At 40.3% G+C, this 20,265-nt stretch overlaps 2 protein-coding genes and 1 non-coding gene across 3 annotated transcripts; 2 read left to right on the top strand and 1 right to left on the bottom strand.

Moving 5' to 3' along the window:
• The first annotated feature begins 231 nt into the window (after positions 1 to 231).
• cdr2a (cerebellar degeneration-related protein 2a) lies at positions 232 to 7,811 on the top strand. The gene is made up of 7 exons (XM_054607818.1): positions 232 to 430; positions 2,490 to 2,602; positions 3,977 to 4,125; positions 4,241 to 4,417; positions 5,436 to 5,756; positions 5,918 to 6,200; positions 6,399 to 7,811. Exons 1-7 carry the CDS (start codon positions 352 to 354, stop codon positions 6,672 to 6,674), a joined length of 1,398 nt encoding a protein of 465 aa, XP_054463793.1. The 5' UTR covers positions 232 to 351; the 3' UTR covers positions 6,675 to 7,811.
• A 1,980-nt stretch (positions 7,812 to 9,791) lies between these two features.
• Positions 9,792 to 9,873, top strand: trnal-uag (transfer RNA leucine (anticodon UAG)). Its single transcript has one exon. It is a non-coding gene; the product is annotated as a tRNA-Leu (tRNA).
• A 752-nt stretch (positions 9,874 to 10,625) lies between these two features.
• Positions 10,626 to 19,445, bottom strand: sdr42e2 (short chain dehydrogenase/reductase family 42E, member 2). The gene is made up of 11 exons (XM_054607819.1): positions 19,029 to 19,445; positions 17,524 to 17,619; positions 17,323 to 17,380; positions 16,929 to 17,047; positions 16,224 to 16,299; positions 15,638 to 15,720; positions 14,167 to 14,304; positions 13,797 to 13,862; positions 13,106 to 13,169; positions 12,916 to 12,989; positions 10,626 to 10,874 (listed from the first exon to the last, which is right to left on the bottom strand). Exons 1-11 carry the CDS (start codon positions 19,443 to 19,445, stop codon positions 10,626 to 10,628), a joined length of 1,440 nt encoding a protein of 479 aa, XP_054463794.1.
• Between the last annotated feature and the right edge of the window lie 820 nt (positions 19,446 to 20,265).

Below are 20,265 nucleotides of genomic sequence, written 5' to 3'. Positions count from 1 at the left end.
GTTACAACTTTTTATTTTTTTTAAACTTTGATTTTTAATCGTGTTAAAATAACATGAATTTTCGGGTTACAATAAAGAGGTTTTAAAAAAAATAATGTTCTTTCTTGTATCTTAGCAACAGCTGCCACCTGCCGGTTGCTGGGGTGTATTTGCCACGTTGCTCTAGACAACGGGCTCAACTTAACGCCTCACACACACACACACACACACACAGACCGGGAGGATGTAACTAGCTCACAGTCCTCCACACACGCTGGTGGACGGCGGACGGCTTCTGACTGCTTAGCTGTGGGTCTATTTTCTCTCAGGTGGAGCTGTCACACAGACTCACCCCCCCTGCGGCTGTCAAACATGTTAACAGACGTGATTTTGGAGGAAGAGTTTGACAAGAGCGGAGAGGCGTGGTACGACCCGCGGGATCTTGAACACGGTAAGAGCGGCTCGGCTCGGTGGTCGCACCCTGAACTCTGTCTGACAGGCTGGTGTGTCACTGCTCCACAGACAGCTGCACATACAGACAGCAGAAGCATGAAACACTTATGATCACATGCATAAATAAACACTTGAAGTTGGCTGGTTTCTTATAAGTTGGTGATTAAATGGGGTTTCTCTGCACTGATGACATGATATTAGATTTAAGTCTATAGTAAGATAAGATAAGATAAGATAATCCTTTATCAGGATTACAGCAGCATAGGTTTTAGTGCAAACAAGAATAACAAGATAAAATAAAATAAAAAACAAGTATTATAAATAAGCAATAAAAATAGTAAAGAATCCACAATAACTGAAATATTATATGTACAGACAGAAAAACTAAAATGTCATGGGGTGAAGGTTGATTTGAGGGTTATCCCGAGGCTGTCACAGGTCCTGTGTTGATTGTTTTCTAAAATACTTGCAATCTCTGCAATACAAATACACTGTGCAATAATAGTTATTCTGTCTGTATATATAATATTTCAGTTACTGTGGATTCTTTACTGTTTTTTTTAATGCTCATTTGCTTATTTATAATATTTATTTTTGATCTTTTTTACTATGTCTCTTGTTTGCACTAAAACCTATGCTGCTGTAATCCTGTAAATTTCCACGCTGCATGACTAATAAAGGATTATCTTATTTTATTTTATCTTATCTCATGTGTGTCTATGCTGCTGACAAGTCCACAAAAGTGGCTTCAAGATAAAGAGACAGAATTATAGGTGGGGCACTTTATTAATGCACATTGCAATGACAGCAGGCAAGTCACACTTATCATGAAAAATAAATATTGCCATTAATAATAAGAAAATAACTTGGATACAACTAGAACCTGACTAATATGTGCTGCATCTCAAGGTCTGGGATTGCGCCTGCATAGATAATAGGATTATTTGTAAATCTAATATACATTGTGTGTGTACTCACAGGTAGAGGTATGTTACAATACAGAGTTATGAGATAGCAAAGAGCTAAATATGGCAAGATCGTTGGAAGGCGTGAAAAGTTCAAGAGAACACTGGAAAGTATCGGAAAGATTAATAATAGAAAAATTATAGAACTGAACTTGTTAGTCGATTTGATCAAATAATAATCATCTAATAGTCAAGGAAAAAATGGAAAACATTTATTACAGTCATTTTTTTTAGCAGTCATTCGGTGGTGCTGGCTTTTTAAGTGTGAGGATTTGATCATTCTTTTTGGCATATATGAAAATAAATTGAATGTTTGTGTTTTGGCATGTGGGACAAATAACACAATCAATTTGAATTCACCACCCTGACATCTGGTAAATTTAGCTAACCATTTTTTTTACTATGTTCCAGCAGTCAGACAACAATAAACCAATCAAGAAAATATTTGGCAGATGAATCAATAATGAAAAGAATTATTAGTTGCCGATCTAATTAACTACTACCCTAAACACATTAATGAGTGAACAAGTAAATGAGCAAGTGAGCAGTCTGTCCAAGTTGTAGGGGAAAAAATCTGTCCTGATTCAGAAGTGGCTCTTTATACAGAGTGTCGGCAGCAGGAAGGGGAGACTTCCTGTTGCATTTTACAGGGGAGCTTAATAAAACTGTTTTACTGTTTGGAGTTTAAGATAAACAGTTTGTGCAGCATCCCCCTCTCCGCTACCAACTCTTTAGAGACTTTTGAGTAGGACTTGAGGTTGTTTTTCGGTTGCCACGTGACATGTTTGAGTAAATCACCGGGCATACACTGCTTATTGCGTGAAACATTCATTGCATTGTTATTAAAGCAGTCCCACATAGGACATATTTCACTTCAGCTCAGAGGCCGATTCAACAATGTTGCTGGAAAATGTCCAGACTTTAGAGAGAATTTAGTCGGAGAAGGGTTCACAAGGAGATCCCAAAGCATGCCTTACATTCCTCTGTGCATGAGACAAAGAGGTGGCTGTACCCTTAACACGTCTAGTTCTATCCGTTGCCTGAGTTTGGGCATTGAATCGTGTGTTTACATGTATTCCTGTGTTTTGACAGATCTCCACTTGGCAGCGGAGCTTGGGAAAACCCTCCTGGACAGGAACCATGAGCTGGAGCAGGCCCTGCAGCAGATGTACTCCACCAACCAGGAGCAGCTGCAGGAGATAGAGGTAATAAATGTTAGGACGGGAACTAATCAGAGTTCTTGAGGCTCGAGCAACACTAAACTCGCTGAGGACAGTGTGTGAGCGAAGCATATCCATTTCACCATGCAAAACATGTGGCTTTACAGTTTATCATCCAATGGGAGTTTCATTGTGAAAAGTCCATGTTGAGAGATCTGAAAACTTCCCTTCCCTTCCAGTGAAAGGGAAGTGTCATTGTGAAGTTCTCTGCCCTTTAAATAGGCGGGAGTAAAAGATAATCCTGACCAGTCTGACCTACAGTAGAGAGCCTTCAGTCTACCTAATTATAGGAAAACTTTCACCAGCTTATTTGCCACCTTCCACCTTTTATTTGGACACTGTTCAAGTAACCAAGATCTTAAGGATTTGCTACTAAATGTTTATTTTTTATTCATATATAATCCCTAAATCAATATAAAATCAAACTCCCTGGCAGTTATGTCAGTCTACCCTAAAACAGCAGAGCATGGATTTTGTTTTACCTCTAGGTTTTCAGGTAAAGCTTATAAATAAACACATTAAGGTCTTTTGTTTCAGGGTTCAGACATTTCATTTTGGCTTATGCAGACAGTGCTAAATGATCTATTTGAGTTGGGCATTACATGGCATTAAGCAGGCCAGCAAAGATAAGAGCCTTAATTTGTCTCCGGCAGTTGGAGGGCCTGTGTCTTGAGGATTTATTGAGGTTGATATGGTAATCCCCATACGTCTCTCTGACCCTCATCCTCATGCAGTGTCCGTCACCGGTCCTACCCGCTGCACTAATGACAGTCTCAAGGAGACAGGGCTGTGCTGCTGCACGAGATAAATTGTTGCAATGATCTCTACCAGAGAAAAGTAATTTAGTTGAAAGAAGAGACGGGGCTATTGCAGAAACATCTTAGTCGATAATGGGTACATTCTTGTCAAGCATGCAATATAGCTCACAGACTCATGGTATATTTCTCTGCAACAATATTAGGATTCCTTTTAAAGGCCCATAATTCGCAGCTCTTCGCTTCTAAGGAAGCCTTTGTTTGTTTGGTAGTAAAATATATATGCCAGGGATATAAAACCAAATGTTAATGTGTGTAAAACTTGCTACCTCCTCTCTGTCTTCCCTATGGGTCAGTTTTAACGAGGTTTTGAATAACTTCAAAATAAAATACAAACATTTTTCAATACAATTTTCAAATGTATTTTTGTTATTCGTCAAACAGCGGAGAACCACAAAATTATTCAGTCTGCAATTATATAAAACAGAGAAAACATGCACATCAGTTTTACCTGACCATTGCAGATTAATTGATTTATACACATATTATTTATTAACGAACCTCAACATCTTTGTCATTTCCCATTCACTCCCTTAATCACTAGCACTTGAACAAGCAGGTGGACCTGCTGCGTCAGATGAACGACCAGCACGCCAAAGTGTATGAGCAGCTCGATGTGGCCGCCAGGGATCTGGAGCAAGGCAACCGGAGACTAGTGCAGGACAGCCGCCTGGCCCAGCAGAAGATCCACAGGTCCGTCTACCAGCTATCAGTGAATTTGTCTTTTTAAATGATATTTTACATAATTAGATATCAACTATTTGATTGAGTGCAAAAGTTCAGAGCCACATTCTTCTTTCCCCATCAGTCTAACAGAGACTATTGAAGGGCTTCAGACCTACATGGAGGACCTGCAGACCCAGGTGGAGGAGCTGAAGACCGCCCAGGCAGAGCGAAACAAAAGAGAGCTGGCAGAGCAGCGACGCAACCTGGGAGCACAGAGTGTGTCCTGCCTCAAAGAGCTGTATGACTTACAACATGACAGGTATTTCATGTGTGCGTGAGTCATTGCACATATTCTGGTGGACAGTGCTAATAGCAGAACCACGGGATGAGACAGAGGGACTTTTTTCAGAGAGGGGAAAATGTGCAGTAGATCCAGACAATATTGTGAGATAAAGTCACAGTAGTTTTGACTTTAATTTGCCGACAACATATTCAGGTGTATCTTCCTGTTGTACATGTAAACGCTCCTGTCTGATCATCTCTTAACATCAGTGCACTGCTGTCTTAGCCCCTTGTATGCTGACTGGACACCTACGGGTCACCCAGAGCCCCACCAGACGTCCCCCTCATAATCCAAAGGAGGAAGTTAATCCTCGAATATTGTCAGCAGCGTAAACGTAGACAGAACTGTTGCTTTAACTTGATATGTATCATGCTATGTGTTTGATGTGCTTTGGAGAGAGCAGATTTATTGTTTGTAGGTCAATAAAACAATTGATAACCTACATTACATAACATTAAGTAGTACGCCTCCTATGTTTCTGTATATATGTATACAGAAAATGTGTTAAATGCTCCTTAAATTTGCTGCATAATAAATGAATAAACCCTTTATTCACATTTGGTTTCCTCGATAGAGATTTGGCACTTTATGATAAATAATCTCAGCACTCTCCTTTACTTCATTAAAAGCATAGATGAATAGATTTTTTGCTTACCCCAAAAGAGGAGCATGTAGGGGAGGTGAATTTGGGGTTTTTTCAGCCCTGAGTGGTCTTCCTCTGAGGTTGCCAAGTCCCCGACAACCAACAACAAAACAATAAGACAAAATCTGAGTAGAAAGCCGAAACCCAGGGGAAAAATAACTACGAATCACTTGCTATTAGACACTTTTAATTGAGGTTTTAGTGAGTGAATTAAACTAAAACTGTAAAAGTAGGCCAAAGTTAAAATGAAACCCTCAGCTACACCTCTGTTTCCATTTAAATGCAACCATTCATGTATTGTGGAAAGTGCTATTTTCACACATTCATTGACATTTCCCTGTCCTGGCTCAGGCATCCAGCCGACGACAGTCTGCGTGTGGACGGACTCTGGTCTCTACGGGGCTCTTTCTACGACAGAGACAGAGACAGACGCCAAGACCCGGAGGAGGAGAACGCGGCTCTCCAGCGCTCGGTCCAGACCCTTCAGAGCCAGATAGCTGTGGAGCGGAGCCGCAGGGAGGCTGCAGAGCGTGAGAGCGAGCTGACATCCACGGAGAACCAAGGCCTGGAGCAGTCGCTGGCCTCGCTGGCCGGCTGCCGAGCCAGGAGGACGGAGCTGGAGGCCGAAGTGGAGCAGCTGCGGCTTCTGTGGCGCGCCGACTGTGCCAACAGGTAGGCCTGACTTGTATACACACTAGATTAAAGTTGTTTTAATGACTGACACTTAGTAATACAACATTTGACATACAGCACAGGAACATACCTATAATAGGCGTAATTATTTCCCAAAATGCTTGAGACTTATGCATCCTTGTCTCCTCCACTCTCCCCAGTATCAGAAGACCGGAGCAGCTGCTGTTGCCTGATACAGTATTCTTTGCCTCAGAAGACAAACCCAGCCCGGGGCAGGATGAGATCGAGGAGAAGGTAGAAAAGGATGAGGAGCAGAGACAATACACTCGGCAGAGGTGTAACAGTGACAGCGTTTTGAGAGCGGCGACCACAGACGAGATTCGCCGAGGTCACGAGCAGCTTTGCATAAGGCGAACAGAGGCGGTGAAACAGAGGGGCATCTCTCTGCTGAACGAGGTGGATGCACAGTACAGCGCACTGCAGGTGGGGTATTCATAGAATGTCCGGTACAATGTATGCATGATAAATATTCAAAAAAAATTTTATTGTCAATTAGAGGGTTTGTTGCAAATTTTCAATCTTTGAACCTTTTTTTTTAATCCTTTATTTGACTGGTAATGTAGACTGTTACTAGTGTTAAAGACCATATATACACTTCCCTAAAATATGTTTGTTGTTTAGGTAAAATATGATGAGCTGCTGCGGCGGTGCCAGCAGACAGACGGGCCCAGCCATAAAGCCGTGCAGACGCCCAACGGTGCCTCTGCGAGCAGCCGGACCCGCCGTCGCCGCTCCTCTGCTGCTCTGTCAGATCTGACAGGGGTTCTTGACGGCCAGCAGCCCGAGTACAAGGCTCTCTTCAAGGAGATCTTCACCTGCATCCAAAAGACCAAAGACGACCTCAGCAACAGCAGTTGTCCAGTCGAGAACAGTGATGCCCACGGCTCTGCCAGATGATTGCATCATTCTTGCACTAGTTTGTCTGTCAAAGTATTTTTTGCTATAAGAAAATATCCAGAGGTGCAGTATTTTTGACAATTGACAATCCTCTTATCTCCGGTCATTTTGATACATCTATGCTTTTGTTAGTCAGCACTGTTCCTTTAATTCCGTCCTTATCATAAAATGAAATGTTATAAAATGTGTTACATTAAGCAGCTGTGTGATTTGGAGTAAAATTACATTTTGAAGTTTAACAACAAATTTGAAAGAAAAACTATAGATGAAAGAATAATTGTATTGGGAGATATTTATAGTAAGAATAATATATACTATCTGATCCTCCGCTAATAAAAAGTACAGTATTCTGTGTTTATGTAATGTTAATAACCCTGTGACCATTTGATTATTTGGTGCCTGGGAGAGAAATGCACACATGGAGCATTGTTTGTGTGTTTATATAAGTTTGAGACGTAGCTGTTATGTGTAACTTATATAAACAGGAATGTTGTAATAGGATGGAAAACTGTAGCTTTGTAAAAACTAAAGACTCAGGAGTTTATGGCAATTAGCTTAACAGCTAATGAGAGGTGGTTTCGTAAGTTGGCAATAGTTGGTTCACCGGTTGAGGGTCATTGGCGTGTCACCAGAGAAATATCAGTGGACACTGGAATACTAAGAGAATAGTTAGACACATAACAGCTCTGCACTTTTTATGACTGAATCACATTTTTTTTATTTATTTGTTTAAAGAAGTTTAGTAAAGATTAAAATATATTTATTTCCTTTGTCGTTAAATATGCAGAGCAGATCGGTCAACAGAGTAAGAAATACTTCACTGAGGTGCTTATTTTGTGGATGTTAATATTCGGTTTGGCGCCGGTTATGGAAAAACAATACAGATGCATAATGGAAAAAAAAAAAAATTCCCTTGTTTATTAACAATTTCCTGCTTCTGACTTGGTCATTTCCTGCTCTTAATGTAGAACTGATATTTTGTTGATCAGGTTACTATGAACAATCGAAACACTTTCACTTTCCATGAGATGTGATGCTCATGTGAAAAGAGATGCTTAAATAACTATGCTGATGTATTTAAATACAGTTGAGTATAGTACAGCATTTAGCAATATGCTGTTTTGAAACTGTGAAACTTTTCTTCTAACTACTTATTAAAAACATTAATGCAGGAGCATTGTTGAGTTTTTTTGACATAGTACACTATGATTTTTTTCCTACTTTTTTGACATGCTATACTGTGACTTTTTAGTAGTTTTCATACTAAAGTATGACTTTTTTTTTTTTTTTTACATGCTATGCTATTACTTTTCTTATAACTTTTTACGACATACTATACTATGATATTTTTCGACATACTATACTATGACTTTTTAGCAATTCTTTGAATTTCTTACTTCTTTTTTGGAAGTACTATACTATGACTTTTATTTAATTTTAGGACAAACTATACTAAAACTTTTCTTTGACATGCTTCACTATGACTTTTTTATAACTTATTTCAACAAACTATACTGTGATTTGAAAATCAGTGCATGCATCTGAAAGCTGAGTTGTATGCGCTGTTGCCAGAGAGAAAGCATCACTACAAAGTTTGTGTGTGCAGAGATGTTTCAACCTGTCCTCCCTGCAATGTGTTGCAGAAACCAAAACAAACAACAGCAGAGAAGCATTTTCTCTCCTACCGAACCGAGAGGAATCCTCATTCTTCAAGTCCTCCAATCCCCCAGCAAACTCTGAGGGCCAGCAAACAATTAATGGGGCTTTGTCTCTTTTCATAATTAGGTTTTGCATAACTGAGATTTCCCCACCATTCTTTCAAATCCAATAAAGCTCCAAACAAGGGGATTGCATACCAGCATGCCTAAATGGGACAGGACTCAGCAAGACCGTAAGCACACAAGCAGACATCATACAAAGCCATCAGCGTAACAATCAGTAGAGGTCTGGGACAAGAAGACAAAATATATTGTAAAAATGAAGCTGCACAATAACAAGGAAACTGTATTCACAAAAAACTTTAGCGTTAAAGGAGATGGTTGTATCTGCAGGTTGTCAGGCTACGCGGCACGCTCCCTGAGATGACTTCAGGGATTAAAGTGAGGGTTGGTAATCTTGACAAACTAACAACAGTGCACTAGAAAACCACGGCCAGTGTTGCTCACTCTTTTCCAATGATAGTAGCTTGAAGCACTGGCAAAAGTTGCTAAATCTAGCGAGAAAGTTGCCAAGTCAGCAACACTGACAGCCCACACCTTCAGGCCTCCTTCTAAAAGCCACTCACACACAATTATAATGACTGTGAACAACAGACAGGGCTATTGTTAGGACTCAGTTGTTAATCCAGCAGTTTGTGGAAGACTCCAGTGAGGAGCAATGAGTGCAAAGGCTGAGTGTGCACAGGCGGGCAGGCAGGTAGCTGGGCTTCTTGTGATTCATTGATTCCTGTCAGGATGTAATGAGAACTTGTAATGAGAGAAAATGTTTTTGAAGAAGATTACCAACCCTGCCTTTAACATACTCATTATCTCAAACCATGATGTTTTCCTAAACCTAAGAAAAGTAGTTACAGCACCTAAACGTTTGAGCTCTGTGCTCACGTAAGCACACTTTTGTTGATTAATACCATGGTGTACCAACCTAAAGGTGGGACCAAATCATGGGCTGGTGAAACCAACTGAGAAGGTTGGTGCTTCCAGTGGAAAAGTTAGTCCAGAGCCCTTTTGGTTGCATCCTCTAAAAGTGTGCCAGTGATGTTTTTCACTACCTTTAACTTGATGAGATTCTTCACTTTGCATCAGTCTTCCTCTGTGGGCCTCATTGGGTCACAGCACCTGCAGGAACACCACCATCCTCCTTAGCTTCATGGTCTCACAGCAACTCATTCATCCTCCTATACCTATTGCCCCCCTTCTGCTCTTCAATTTGTAAACTCTTCATCCGCATACTACAATCTATGGTATACTCTAGCTCAAATAACCACGGGCAGTTATCCACATGCTGTCTGTACTCCAACCATAGACTGTATATAATAAGACTCTGCCCGGTTAGGGCATATACCTGATATATTAAGAAGTAGCATTGATAAATAAGAATATTATGGAGGAGGTGCACAGCGGTAGCGTGGCCGAGTGGTCTAAGGCGCTGGATTTAGGCTCCAGTCATTTCGATGGCGTGGGTTCGAATCCCACCGCTGCCAGCTCTTTGCTATTTTTTTATTTGTAGACAACCAACGGATGCACGAATTGGGTCAACAAACACTTGCGAACTAAGTTACGTAACAGGTCACGCATATACCTTAAAGCTAATGTTCCTGCTACAGAGTATTACTAGTCTATGATTATTACATGCGACTGGGAAAATCTTTGATAGAGCAAGGGCACACTCTTGTGGCAGTCTATAAGATCCAAAACAAACCAGCTTTGTTCTCCAACGTGCCATGCTGGATCTGGATTTTCAATTTAAGAATATACTTTTCACTGAAGTAGAGGAAAGAGGAAATTTATTGTTTGTATTCATTGTTACTGCTTTATTTCTAAAAGTGTACAAAATGAGTCATTAAATACTAATTCAACTCCAAATCAAAACTATTCTTTATCATAGAACTTGGACACATGCTTTAAATACAATCAATAAAATTGTATTATTTGTAAAACAAAGTTAGAATTTTTTCCTTTTCTATTGAAAACATAGTACTTCAAACGGTAACCTAGAGAAACAACATTCACACAACTCTAATACATTTCAGCAGACTCGTAATATGATCATTCAGAAATCAGACACGTATACCAACATCAAAAAGATGCAAGATATTATCACATAACCTGATGTTGTGAAGACTTATGTTTAGGGAGTGGCGAGAAAATACATCATCAAATATTTAATCACCTAACTATCTTGAGACAGTTTATTGTCCCGCTGTCCATCCAGTACTTTTACAGTGAACATTGTTTAGTTTGGAGAGACTATGCAGGATAGCACCAGTAGCAGCAGGCTGAGGCCCAGCAGCAACATGACGAGGAGGTGTCGGGGCGACTGGGAGGTCCAGGAGACGCTGAAAAGAGCCGAGCTGGATCGAGTCTGTCTGGATTTCAGGTAATGCTCCACAGAGTCCACGAGGCTGTAGCGCTTTGGACAGTAACCCAGCTCTCGACGGGCCTTGTCGATCTTGAAGGTGTGGCTCACAGCTATGCTCCTCACCTGCATTGGAGGACATTTGTGTTAAATGTACAAATGTGTTATCGAGACAAAAATCTCTTGAGGCAAAAAATATCGGGTTAAAGGTCATACTGTCAGGCTAATGGTTCACATTAACCTCAATTAGGCAGACTTGTTTTTTACAATGTGATAGCCTGTGACTGATGGATGCCTCTGGTTACTGCATCTTCTTACCACTCAGGGATAAGGTGTCTGCATGTGAAGTGACAGAAGAGTTCAAACAGACGTCAGTGAGTCAAGAAGAGTTCCTAAAAGCTATTTCCCATTTTCACATCTCCCACAGAGTTCTTTTTGCACATGATGTAAAACTGCTTTAATCAGCAAACACTCAAACCAGTTTGTATGGATCCACGCGTATATCAGCATTGTTGAACACACTGCAACCACTAACTGCAGAGTCCTGCTCATCCTGCCTGACCTGACAATCCTCCTGACTCTAATTATCTCCATCTGATAGCTATGATTTAAAAAAAAAAAATTGGCTTTAATTTTCCCTCACTTGAGACGTATCAGCATTAAAAAGTAATCCATTGCTGCGGGCATTACCTCACTGAACTCAGGACAAAGTGTGTAGTTTGAGATGTTGCTGAAGTGGTAGTGATGTAAGGAGGTGCTCACATTCAAGCCCTTTCATTCAACATAAATCTTTAAAAACAGGTCACACATTGCCTGAATCATTGACTAAATCAGCTGGGCACTTTAGTATTCAGCAACCCTTACTTAAATTTGTTAAATAGTGCATTTGCCTGGGACTATTTTCAGCTGCGTATTAAGACGGCTATGAGTGATCAACTCAAAATAAACTACGATGATCATGTTCATCTTAAAGAAGGAACACGTCTCCCATGGCACAGGGGAATAAGATACATCAGACTTTGGCAACAAAGACAACACTTGTTAGTAGTATCAATTAATTGTTGGTTTGGGTCTTTTCATTGAATTTGTAGATAATAAGTATAATATAGAACATCACCATTAAGCCTAATGACCCGCTGAGTACTGAACCATGATGCAGCTCTCTGCAGCGTCTCAACTGTCGTTGATTTGACATTTGAAACGACATCTTCCTCCGTGTGTTTCTGCAAACCTGAAATTTACGGGGAGGAAAAAAAACACCTCTGGCACATAAAACCTGAGAGTTGGTGGGATCATTTGAGCCCAGCCAAGAGGCCGTCTGACGCCGCGCACCATAGCAACAGCCACCGTACTGAGGTCACTTCCTGCAGACTCTATCTTAACCTTCCCATTCTGACACTCAGCGGTTTATGTTTTATTCACAGCACAATCAATCGATCCCCACGTGCCAGCAGCTGTCTGACACAATGAGCTCCAGGTGCAGGCCCACGGGCTCAGCTTTGGTTTCGGTCTCATCACTCATTTATGAGGACCTTACAGCCCGAGACGGAGGCTCCTTGAGATGCATCGTAAAGATAGGAAAATACTCGCCCTAATTAAGTCTGTCGTCACTGTTTTTTAGGGAGAGACTTAAACAAGAATCTACTCATGAGAGAGCAGGTAACCGATCTCCAACCAGGCGGCAACCTCCGGGTCTGAAAAGTGAAGCGGGTGTGGAAGTGCCTTAAACTTGTATTCTTTCTGATGGCCAGCAGGGGGCGACTCTTCTGGATGCAAAAAGTCAGACTGTATTGAAGTCTATGAGAAAATGACCTTTACTTCTCACTTGATTAATTACCTCAGGAAACATTGCAAACATGAGTTTATGCTCTCGTTCGCTAGTTTAAAGTCTTCTTCAATACAGCATGATGTTTATTTAGTAAATGATGGTCAAATTAAGAGTAGAATAGATGATAAAGCGTAGTATGCTTTAGGGCGCGGCTAGCTTGTGTTCATCCACAGCTCCACAGTGTTGTAGCCTTCACATGTCATCCTGATCCAAAATGCACCTCACTTAGTTCATTCAGATCAGACAGCTGGACGAGCTTATTGAAGAAGATGAGCGAAGTCTGAGAGAAAAAAATAAAAGTTTAAAAAGGTCAGCAGAGTCAGAAAGAAGTATATTTACCTCACTTCTGGTAAAGAGCAGGGGAACTCCTATCACAGGTCTCAGAACTAAATGCAAATATTCCACCAGGAAGGCTGAAAATAGAGAAAAGTATACAACAGACAGTTACAATATGCCAAATAATTTGCCAAATGAAATATAAGGGATATCTGAAATGTGTACTAATTTTAGAAAAAGGGAGATGAGCTACCTGCTGAGTAGACGAGTGAAACAGGAAGGTTTATCAACGGTCTGCTGTAGCCGAGCTTTTCAAACTGCAACAGCAACATAGAACACTTCTTTTGAGTTTTGACAAGCATTTCAATGTGAACTGTAAATATCCTTTAAACTTTTCAGGATTATGGAGGAGTTATTCTAAATTATTTTTTAGTGTCAACAATTCCTGTGAAAAGGCCAAAACCAACAACTTTCTAATTCTCCTACCCAGTCTGCAGCACTCAAGCCCGTTCATTCTGATTTGTGGATTTGAATGCATCACAAATAAATATTTCATTTTTAAAAGGCTTAGTAATTTTCTAAAACAGCGAGGCACTGTAGTTTTTAGCAAACTTACAACAACAACTAACAACTTAAACAGGAGTTAAAAGTGCTTTTGCTAGGGACTATTTTCAGCTGCAGATTAATACACATTTGGAGCCTGTGAGTGTTTGAAGCAGCAGGACGGTGTGGAATGTGTTCATTATCTTAAAGGAACATGTCAGAATATTGTGCGTTTTTAGACAAAAATGGAGCTTTACAGCACTTATATCAATCTATCAAGCTTTGGCTTCACGGACAGTACTTGTTAGTAGGATATATTTATTGTTGGTTTTGGTATTTTCATGAGATTTGTTGACATAAACAAAAATATAGAATATCACCCACCTTATCATTTAACTCACCAAAGGTGTCAACCACTCAAACAGATTCACGGAAACTCCATCATTAATGAAATAGGTCTGTCCACTCTGCAAATGAACCAAAAACAATAAGATAAGAACTGTACATTATATTCATTTAAACTGTTCATTCATTCATCCATTATCTGTAAGAGCTTATATTTTACAGGGTCGTGGGGGGCTGGAGCCAAAACCAGCTGACAGGCTGCATTCTGAGGGACTAATTATCTTCAAATATAACCAATACTGAAGTAATCTGTCTGTCTGTCTGTCTGTCTGTCTGTCTGTCTGTCTGTCTGTCTGTCTGTCTGTCTGTCTGTCTGTCTGTCTGTCTGTCTGTCTGTCTGTCTATTGTCAGTTTGTCCTGACTCACAGCGACACAGCTCCTCTGCAGTGTGAGAGCCTCGGCTGCCAGCGTGTGGGCCACAACCAGGTTTTCTACATGAACCCAGTTCATCCTGGCCTTGGGGTCCCCAAACCTGAAACTGAACAACCGGCGCTCCACATTCAACTGAGTGAAGAAGAGAGGGAGGGAGTGAAAGAGAGAGAGAGAGAGAAGAGAGAGAGAGAGAGAGAGAGAGAGAGACAGAGAGAGAGAGAGAGAGAGAAGAGAGAGAGAAGGACATTGTTTAATGGTTAAATCATTTTCTTTAACTCATTTGTGTTTTTTGGAAAGAGTGCTTCAGGGATGACAAACACAGAAGTTATCAAAGCAATGATTTCCTTGATAAAAGCCAATATGATTTTCCCAATTACAATCCAACTGTTCTATTATATTTGAATGTTTATGACTTAAGATCTCTACATATTTACAGGCGCTTTTGTCATGTTTTGTGTATTTTTGGCTCCTGGTGGATTTCTACTTTGATAAAATGACGTAAAGCGGAGTTTGCGCAGAAAAAAAGGTTACCATGCAAGTTGCCAAAAATGACCAAAACCAAAATTAACCAGGCTCCACACTCTTAGAAATAAGGGTTATAAACAGGTTCTTCATGAAGGTTCTGCACAGAACCCTTTTTAAGAAAGGGTTTTTCAAGGGTTCTTTGTGAGACTGAGTTCCAATAAGAACCCTTTTTGAAAGAAAGAGTTCTAAATGGATTGTTGAAAGCATGGGAGGTAAAGAGAACCTACACCCTCCCCCAAAACTGTGATTGTGAACCATGATTGTTATGGATGGCTCTGCACCACATCAGCCCCAGCCCTTTAGGGTTCTAGATGAAAATTGGTTCTCGATAGACCCCCCTGGGTGGGTTCTAGAGCTTGTTATCACCCTTAAAAGGAGAAGAGGTTCTGGATAGGATCTCCAGAGAGGGTTTAGGGTTGAAGCTATCACAGAAGGTTATAGGTATAACCCCTTTTACTGGGTTCTAGGTAGAACCCCTGATTCCACGAGGAATCTTTATAAAAGTTTCTGTCAGGAACCAAAAAGGGTTCTCCTATAAGGACAACCCGAAGAACCCTATACTCTAGATATCACCTTTATTTCTAAGAGCGCAAATCAAAACTGTTTTCAAAATCATAGATTGCATAACTTCTTGTATGCAAATGATTTAGAATTATAATTTACTAGTTCATAAGGTTGAAGGCAACCAACAATATACTAGATATAAAAAGTGAACTGTCTTGGCCTCTCAGCCGACAGTTACCCAGAAGATAAGCAGACTGTGCTGCTGCCTCTGTAACTGGACGCCTGGAGAGCTCCATCAATAATGTAAACTCTTCAGGCAGGAACACATTCTGCCAAGGAGGCTTCACATTCTGCAAGATGTTTATTTAATCCAGTGCCAACACAAAGAGAAATTAATCTTTAACGGTGTGTTTTTATAAATGCGTTGTTCTCTCACCATCACTCTGTGGAGGTGTCTCCTCTCCTCTGGTCCGTAGATGCCACAGGGCCGCAGGATGCAGGTCCGAAGCAGACCTCCACCTTCACATGAGATGGTTTAAACCTTCACTGAATACATTAATGAATGTGTTTTTTGAAGACAAATTAGGATAAGATGTTAATGTGGTCATTATCAGAGCACTAGTATTTTAGAAAAACAGGGATTCCCACTGATAATGTTGTTTCTCCTCTTCCACTGTGTATCATATAAGTGTATTTATAAGTGTATATAAAAGCTCTTTCACATGTTTCTTATACTACTAATTCATCACTGGCGTGCAGTGGTGTAGGAAGTACTCAGATATTTTACTTAGGTTAAAATACGTAAGTCAAAGTCTTGCATTCAAACTGGTATCACTGGTGTTTGCATTGGACTACCAAGTTTCCATGGTAACCATTTCAGAGCTTCAGTGTTCCCGCACATTTTTACACATACAATCAAAAGCTGAGGTTGCAGTCTCCCGTGATTGCCCGCGTCTGATGTAATCCTTTGATTAAGATGCTGATTAAGCTGCTGCTGCACACACTGATTGATTGCTTCACACCTTTCAGGGAGCGTCCGTTGGCAGAGAGGACCATCTGCTCTGCTGTCGCTTTAGTTCTGGAGTAGTGGTCGATGTGCTGCAACAGAAAGAAAGATATTGGAAATGTATTAGTGTTGGGAAATGTATGGGACTTTCACACATTCTGGTCTTGTGTTGGCTTCCCCGTTCTAAATTATTTCTCTCTGTTGTAAAATACTCTGTTACAAGTAAAAGTATTGCATTTTAAATGTGAGTTAAGCAAAAGTATCAGCATCAAAATGAGCTCAAAGTACCAAAGGCAAAAATGCTCATTATGCAGAGGGGCTCATTAAAGAATAATGCACATTATATTATTGGATTACACCCAGTGATGCATTCAAGTGTAGCCTACATTCATTTATCATTGCAGCTGGAAAAGGTGGGGCTGCTTGATTATTAGTTACATCACATTAAAATTATGTTTTGTATTAATACTCTCAATCTGAAAAGTAACCATAGTTATCAACTGAATATAGTGGAGTAAAAAGTATCTGACAAAAGTAAAATATGTCAATATTAAAGTATAAAGTTTAACATAAATGTATTAAGTATCATAAAACTGAAAACATTAAAGTTAAGTGCAGGTACATTAAAAAATCCACTTAAAGTAAACTTAGTTATATTCCACCTGTGCAATAGTCCGTTTGATGAATTAGTTTAGTTGTTTATTATCTTTTTTTTACTCACTACATCGGGGGGCACAAAAGGCACTGAGGCCTCATCTCCATCCTCAATGGGTTTCCCAGCAAACACCACATTGATTGTACTGGTGTACACCAGCCTGGGGATGCTTCTCTCCTTACACACTGAAAAAAGGGATATATCATGGGTGTTTGCAGATTAATAATAAACTTATTTTCTGGCCTCAGAATATCAAATTAAGCTTGGCTATAGCAGACATGAATGGCATCAAAAATATGCTCCAATATTTACTTATTTTTTTAGCTAAAACATCTTTATTTTATCTAAATCTTTATTATATCTTGAATTATATTCAGAACTCATCAAATGTATTCATCAGAGTGTATGTGGGCTATGATACATAATTAATAAGGTAATAGGTTGTTACATGAATCATTACCTTTTATGACGTTATTCGTCCCTCCAACATTGATCGACTCCACCTGCTCTTTCCTCAGCTGGCAGACAGAGAGAATGATAAAAATAATATTAATAATTAATAAAAAAACATCCCTTATTTTCACCTCCTGTGTCATTCTCTGACTTTTGTTTGAATGCTTAAGTGCCTAAAAAGACGCATGAAGTTATAAAGAGAAGTCACCTGTTCCGGTCCGGACATGCCGTAAGACGCTGTGTGGAATATACAGTCGACCCCTTCACACATCTTATAGAGGGAGGAATAGTCCCGGATGTCACTCTGTAAGAAAGCAATTAATCAATGACAACTCTGAGGACCCTTATCTTAATTAGTTCTACTGCTTTTTAACCCGTTCATTTGCTATTAGCACAAGCACATTCACTGTGTAAATGGACTGGATTTTGATAAATGGACATCATATAAATAGCACTTTACAGTTTTAGCCCCTCATTCACAAACGCACCAATGACAGCAGGCTATCATGCGACTTGCTGATTAACCATCTGGTGCAATTTGGTGTTGGGTGTGCTGCCCGAGGACACTTCCAACACATGGACAACCAACCCTGCGGTCAGTGGAGAACCAGCTCTACCTCCTGAGCCACATGTCTCAACATCAGCTGTTTGACAGGTTGGAAGCTTTGACGTTTCAGGATCAGTATGTGTGACTAAATATCTATACCATGACAGGCCAGTTGTATTTAAAGGTAAGTGTGCAACAAAGCCTGCAGGTGAAACCTGAATCATGTCTCCGCCCTCTCTGAAGCAGTCAGCAGCTGGCGCTCTAAAGAGGATCACTTCCCTGTGTCTGTTTCCATCCAGACTAACCACGAGAAACACTGACACTGGCTGAAGTTGTTTTTGAGGTTGGAGTAGTGTGGGTTGTAATGTAAACCCAAACCAAAGCTAAAAGTAAAATATCCTTAAATATCTAAGCAAGAATGCATTATTATTTACTGCAAGATGTCAGACGGACATTTAATTAAATAATAGTTGGGTTTCTTCATTTGCACAGGTTATTGCATTAAATGTGTGTCTTAGGACAAAAACATATTTAAATAAAAAGATGTCATTTCAAAAAAGAAAATAATTTTCTTGTTAACTATAATTAATATGTAATTTTGGGTTTGCGCATTTATAATTTATTTACAATTTAGTTAGATTCTGTTCCTTTTCATAAACCATGTGAAGGTGAAAGTAATTTATAAACACAGCTGTATGCCTGAGGCATCAATGCCAGTTGTCAGTGTTGTGTCCTGTACAATCACACTGTCTTAAATAAATTGCTGTAAGGCAAAGTTAAAAATAAAACCAGAAGAGACTTTTCTAATCCTTTCAAGTCTCGTACTGAGCAATCAAACCATCTTGCAGGTCTTAGGCCTTTAATTTGAGACCTTATTATTGACTGCTCTTTGTCACAGTAAGCGCAGGGTCTTACATGTCAATGCTACAAACTGAAGTATTGAAGAGACATTTATTTTGGGGCCAAAGAAATAGAAATGGAAAAACACAGCTACTGCAGAATGATTGCCAGTTGTCAGTGTTGTGTACAATCACACTGTCTTAGTATTTTCATTTGCTAGAACGAAATTGCTGTAGGGCAAAGTTATGAGTAAAATGCAGGGGAAATTGGAAAAATGGTAGAAATATTAATGGCTATAATAGCAGGATTTCTTCACTGTCCCATACCTGATAGAAGATGGCTCCATCAGGGACATCACAGGGAAGCTTGTTCATGTCCAGAAGGACCACTGACATCCCCTGATTGGCCAGTTCTCTCCCCAGCCTGAACCCAAAGTATCCCCCTCCTCCTGTCACCACCACCTTCCCTGTGGAGACGCCTGGGGCCACTGCTGCCTCCTCTCCCAGTCTGGACACCGCACAATCCGGGTTGCTGCAGGCTCCGCTTACCCTGTGGCGGATGGATACCGTCGGGCTGGAGGCGATAGCCGGGTCTGGGTGGTTGACCCATGGTTGGTGGGGCAGGTTGCGTATGTGGTGTCCAGAGGCCTGCAGGTGACAAAGGTGGACACTGTGGCCGGATAGCTGCTTCACCTGGCAGAGAGATCCTCCGCCCTCCCTCATGTTGGGACCGCACAGCTCCATGAATCTCCTGATGGGTGGAGGAGGGAAAATATTGATTATTCATTGTTTTAGTATCATATCAAGTTTTACCTGTACAGCCTCTGGCCCCATGCAGGAATTTCACCCCCCAGGAGAAATCTGTATTAACTGCACAATCCAGATATTTCTTCTGTACTCTGCTACCTTACAAGTGTATAAGTGTATAACGATCTTCTATGAAATCCTGTTCGTGACGCCAAATTGTGGTGGAAAAAATCTATCCTATCTGTTAATGTCCCGAGATGAGTCTCAATGAGCGTTGAAATAAAGATCAGATGACAATTGAGTGTATTTGTGGTATTTCATTCCTGCAGGAAGAGGCATAGGTTTTACAGTCTGAAAATAATGCACTAAAGAAAGAGGCTGCTCTCTCTGCTATATAGGCTGTAACAAACATGTCTTGTTATGTCTGTCTCGTTAGCTCTGCTGGCCTGAGAAGTAAATGATCGGCTAAGCCTGATATTTCTTCTGTACTCAACGACCTTACAACATAAGTGTATAGCAATAATTTATGAAATCTTGTTTGTGACGCCAAATTGTGGTGGAATAAATCTATCCTACCTTGTTAATGTCCCGAGATGAGTAAATGATCAGGCAAGCCTGAGAAGTAGATGATCAGCAGAAGATGATATGATAACGTTTACAAGTTTAGCAAGACATATTTTATAAATTTTGAAACTTTTAGGTTCTGTCGATTTAAACCTTAGCTGCATGACATGAGTTTGTAAAGACTGACTTTGCACCCTGTTGAGGGGTCAAATCAAGAAAACTGTAGAAAATGTTGAAATGAACACAATGCCAG

Source organism: Anoplopoma fimbria, chromosome 11 (genome assembly GCF_027596085.1).
Source record: "Anoplopoma fimbria isolate UVic2021 breed Golden Eagle Sablefish chromosome 11, Afim_UVic_2022, whole genome shotgun sequence".
In the NCBI taxonomy this organism is placed as follows: domain Eukaryota; kingdom Metazoa; phylum Chordata; class Actinopteri; order Perciformes; family Anoplopomatidae; genus Anoplopoma; species Anoplopoma fimbria.
Note: the sequence above shows the minus strand (reverse complement) of the source record. Positions and strands in the feature narration are given on the sequence as shown.

Coding starts and splice junctions, on each gene's coding strand:
- sdr42e2 (XM_054607819.1), bottom strand. CDS start 19,445: ATGGAGCTGTGCGGTCCCAACATGAGGGAGGGCGGAGGATCTCTCTGC. Junction 14,305..15,637: donor GACACCTCCACAGAGTGATG/GTGAGAGAACAA, acceptor TTCTTCACTCAG/TTGAATGTGGAGCGCCGGTT. Junction 10,875..12,915: donor TGCTCTTTACCAGAAGTGAG/GTAAATATACTT, acceptor CCTCCAATGCAG/GTGAGGAGCATAGCTGTGAG.
- cdr2a (XM_054607818.1), top strand. CDS start 352: ATGTTAACAGACGTGATTTTGGAGGAAGAGTTTGACAAGAGCGGAGAG. Junction 431..2,489: donor CCCGCGGGATCTTGAACACG/GTAAGAGCGGCT, acceptor GTGTTTTGACAG/ATCTCCACTTGGCAGCGGAG. Junction 4,418..5,435: donor TATGACTTACAACATGACAG/GTATTTCATGTG, acceptor GTCCTGGCTCAG/GCATCCAGCCGACGACAGTC.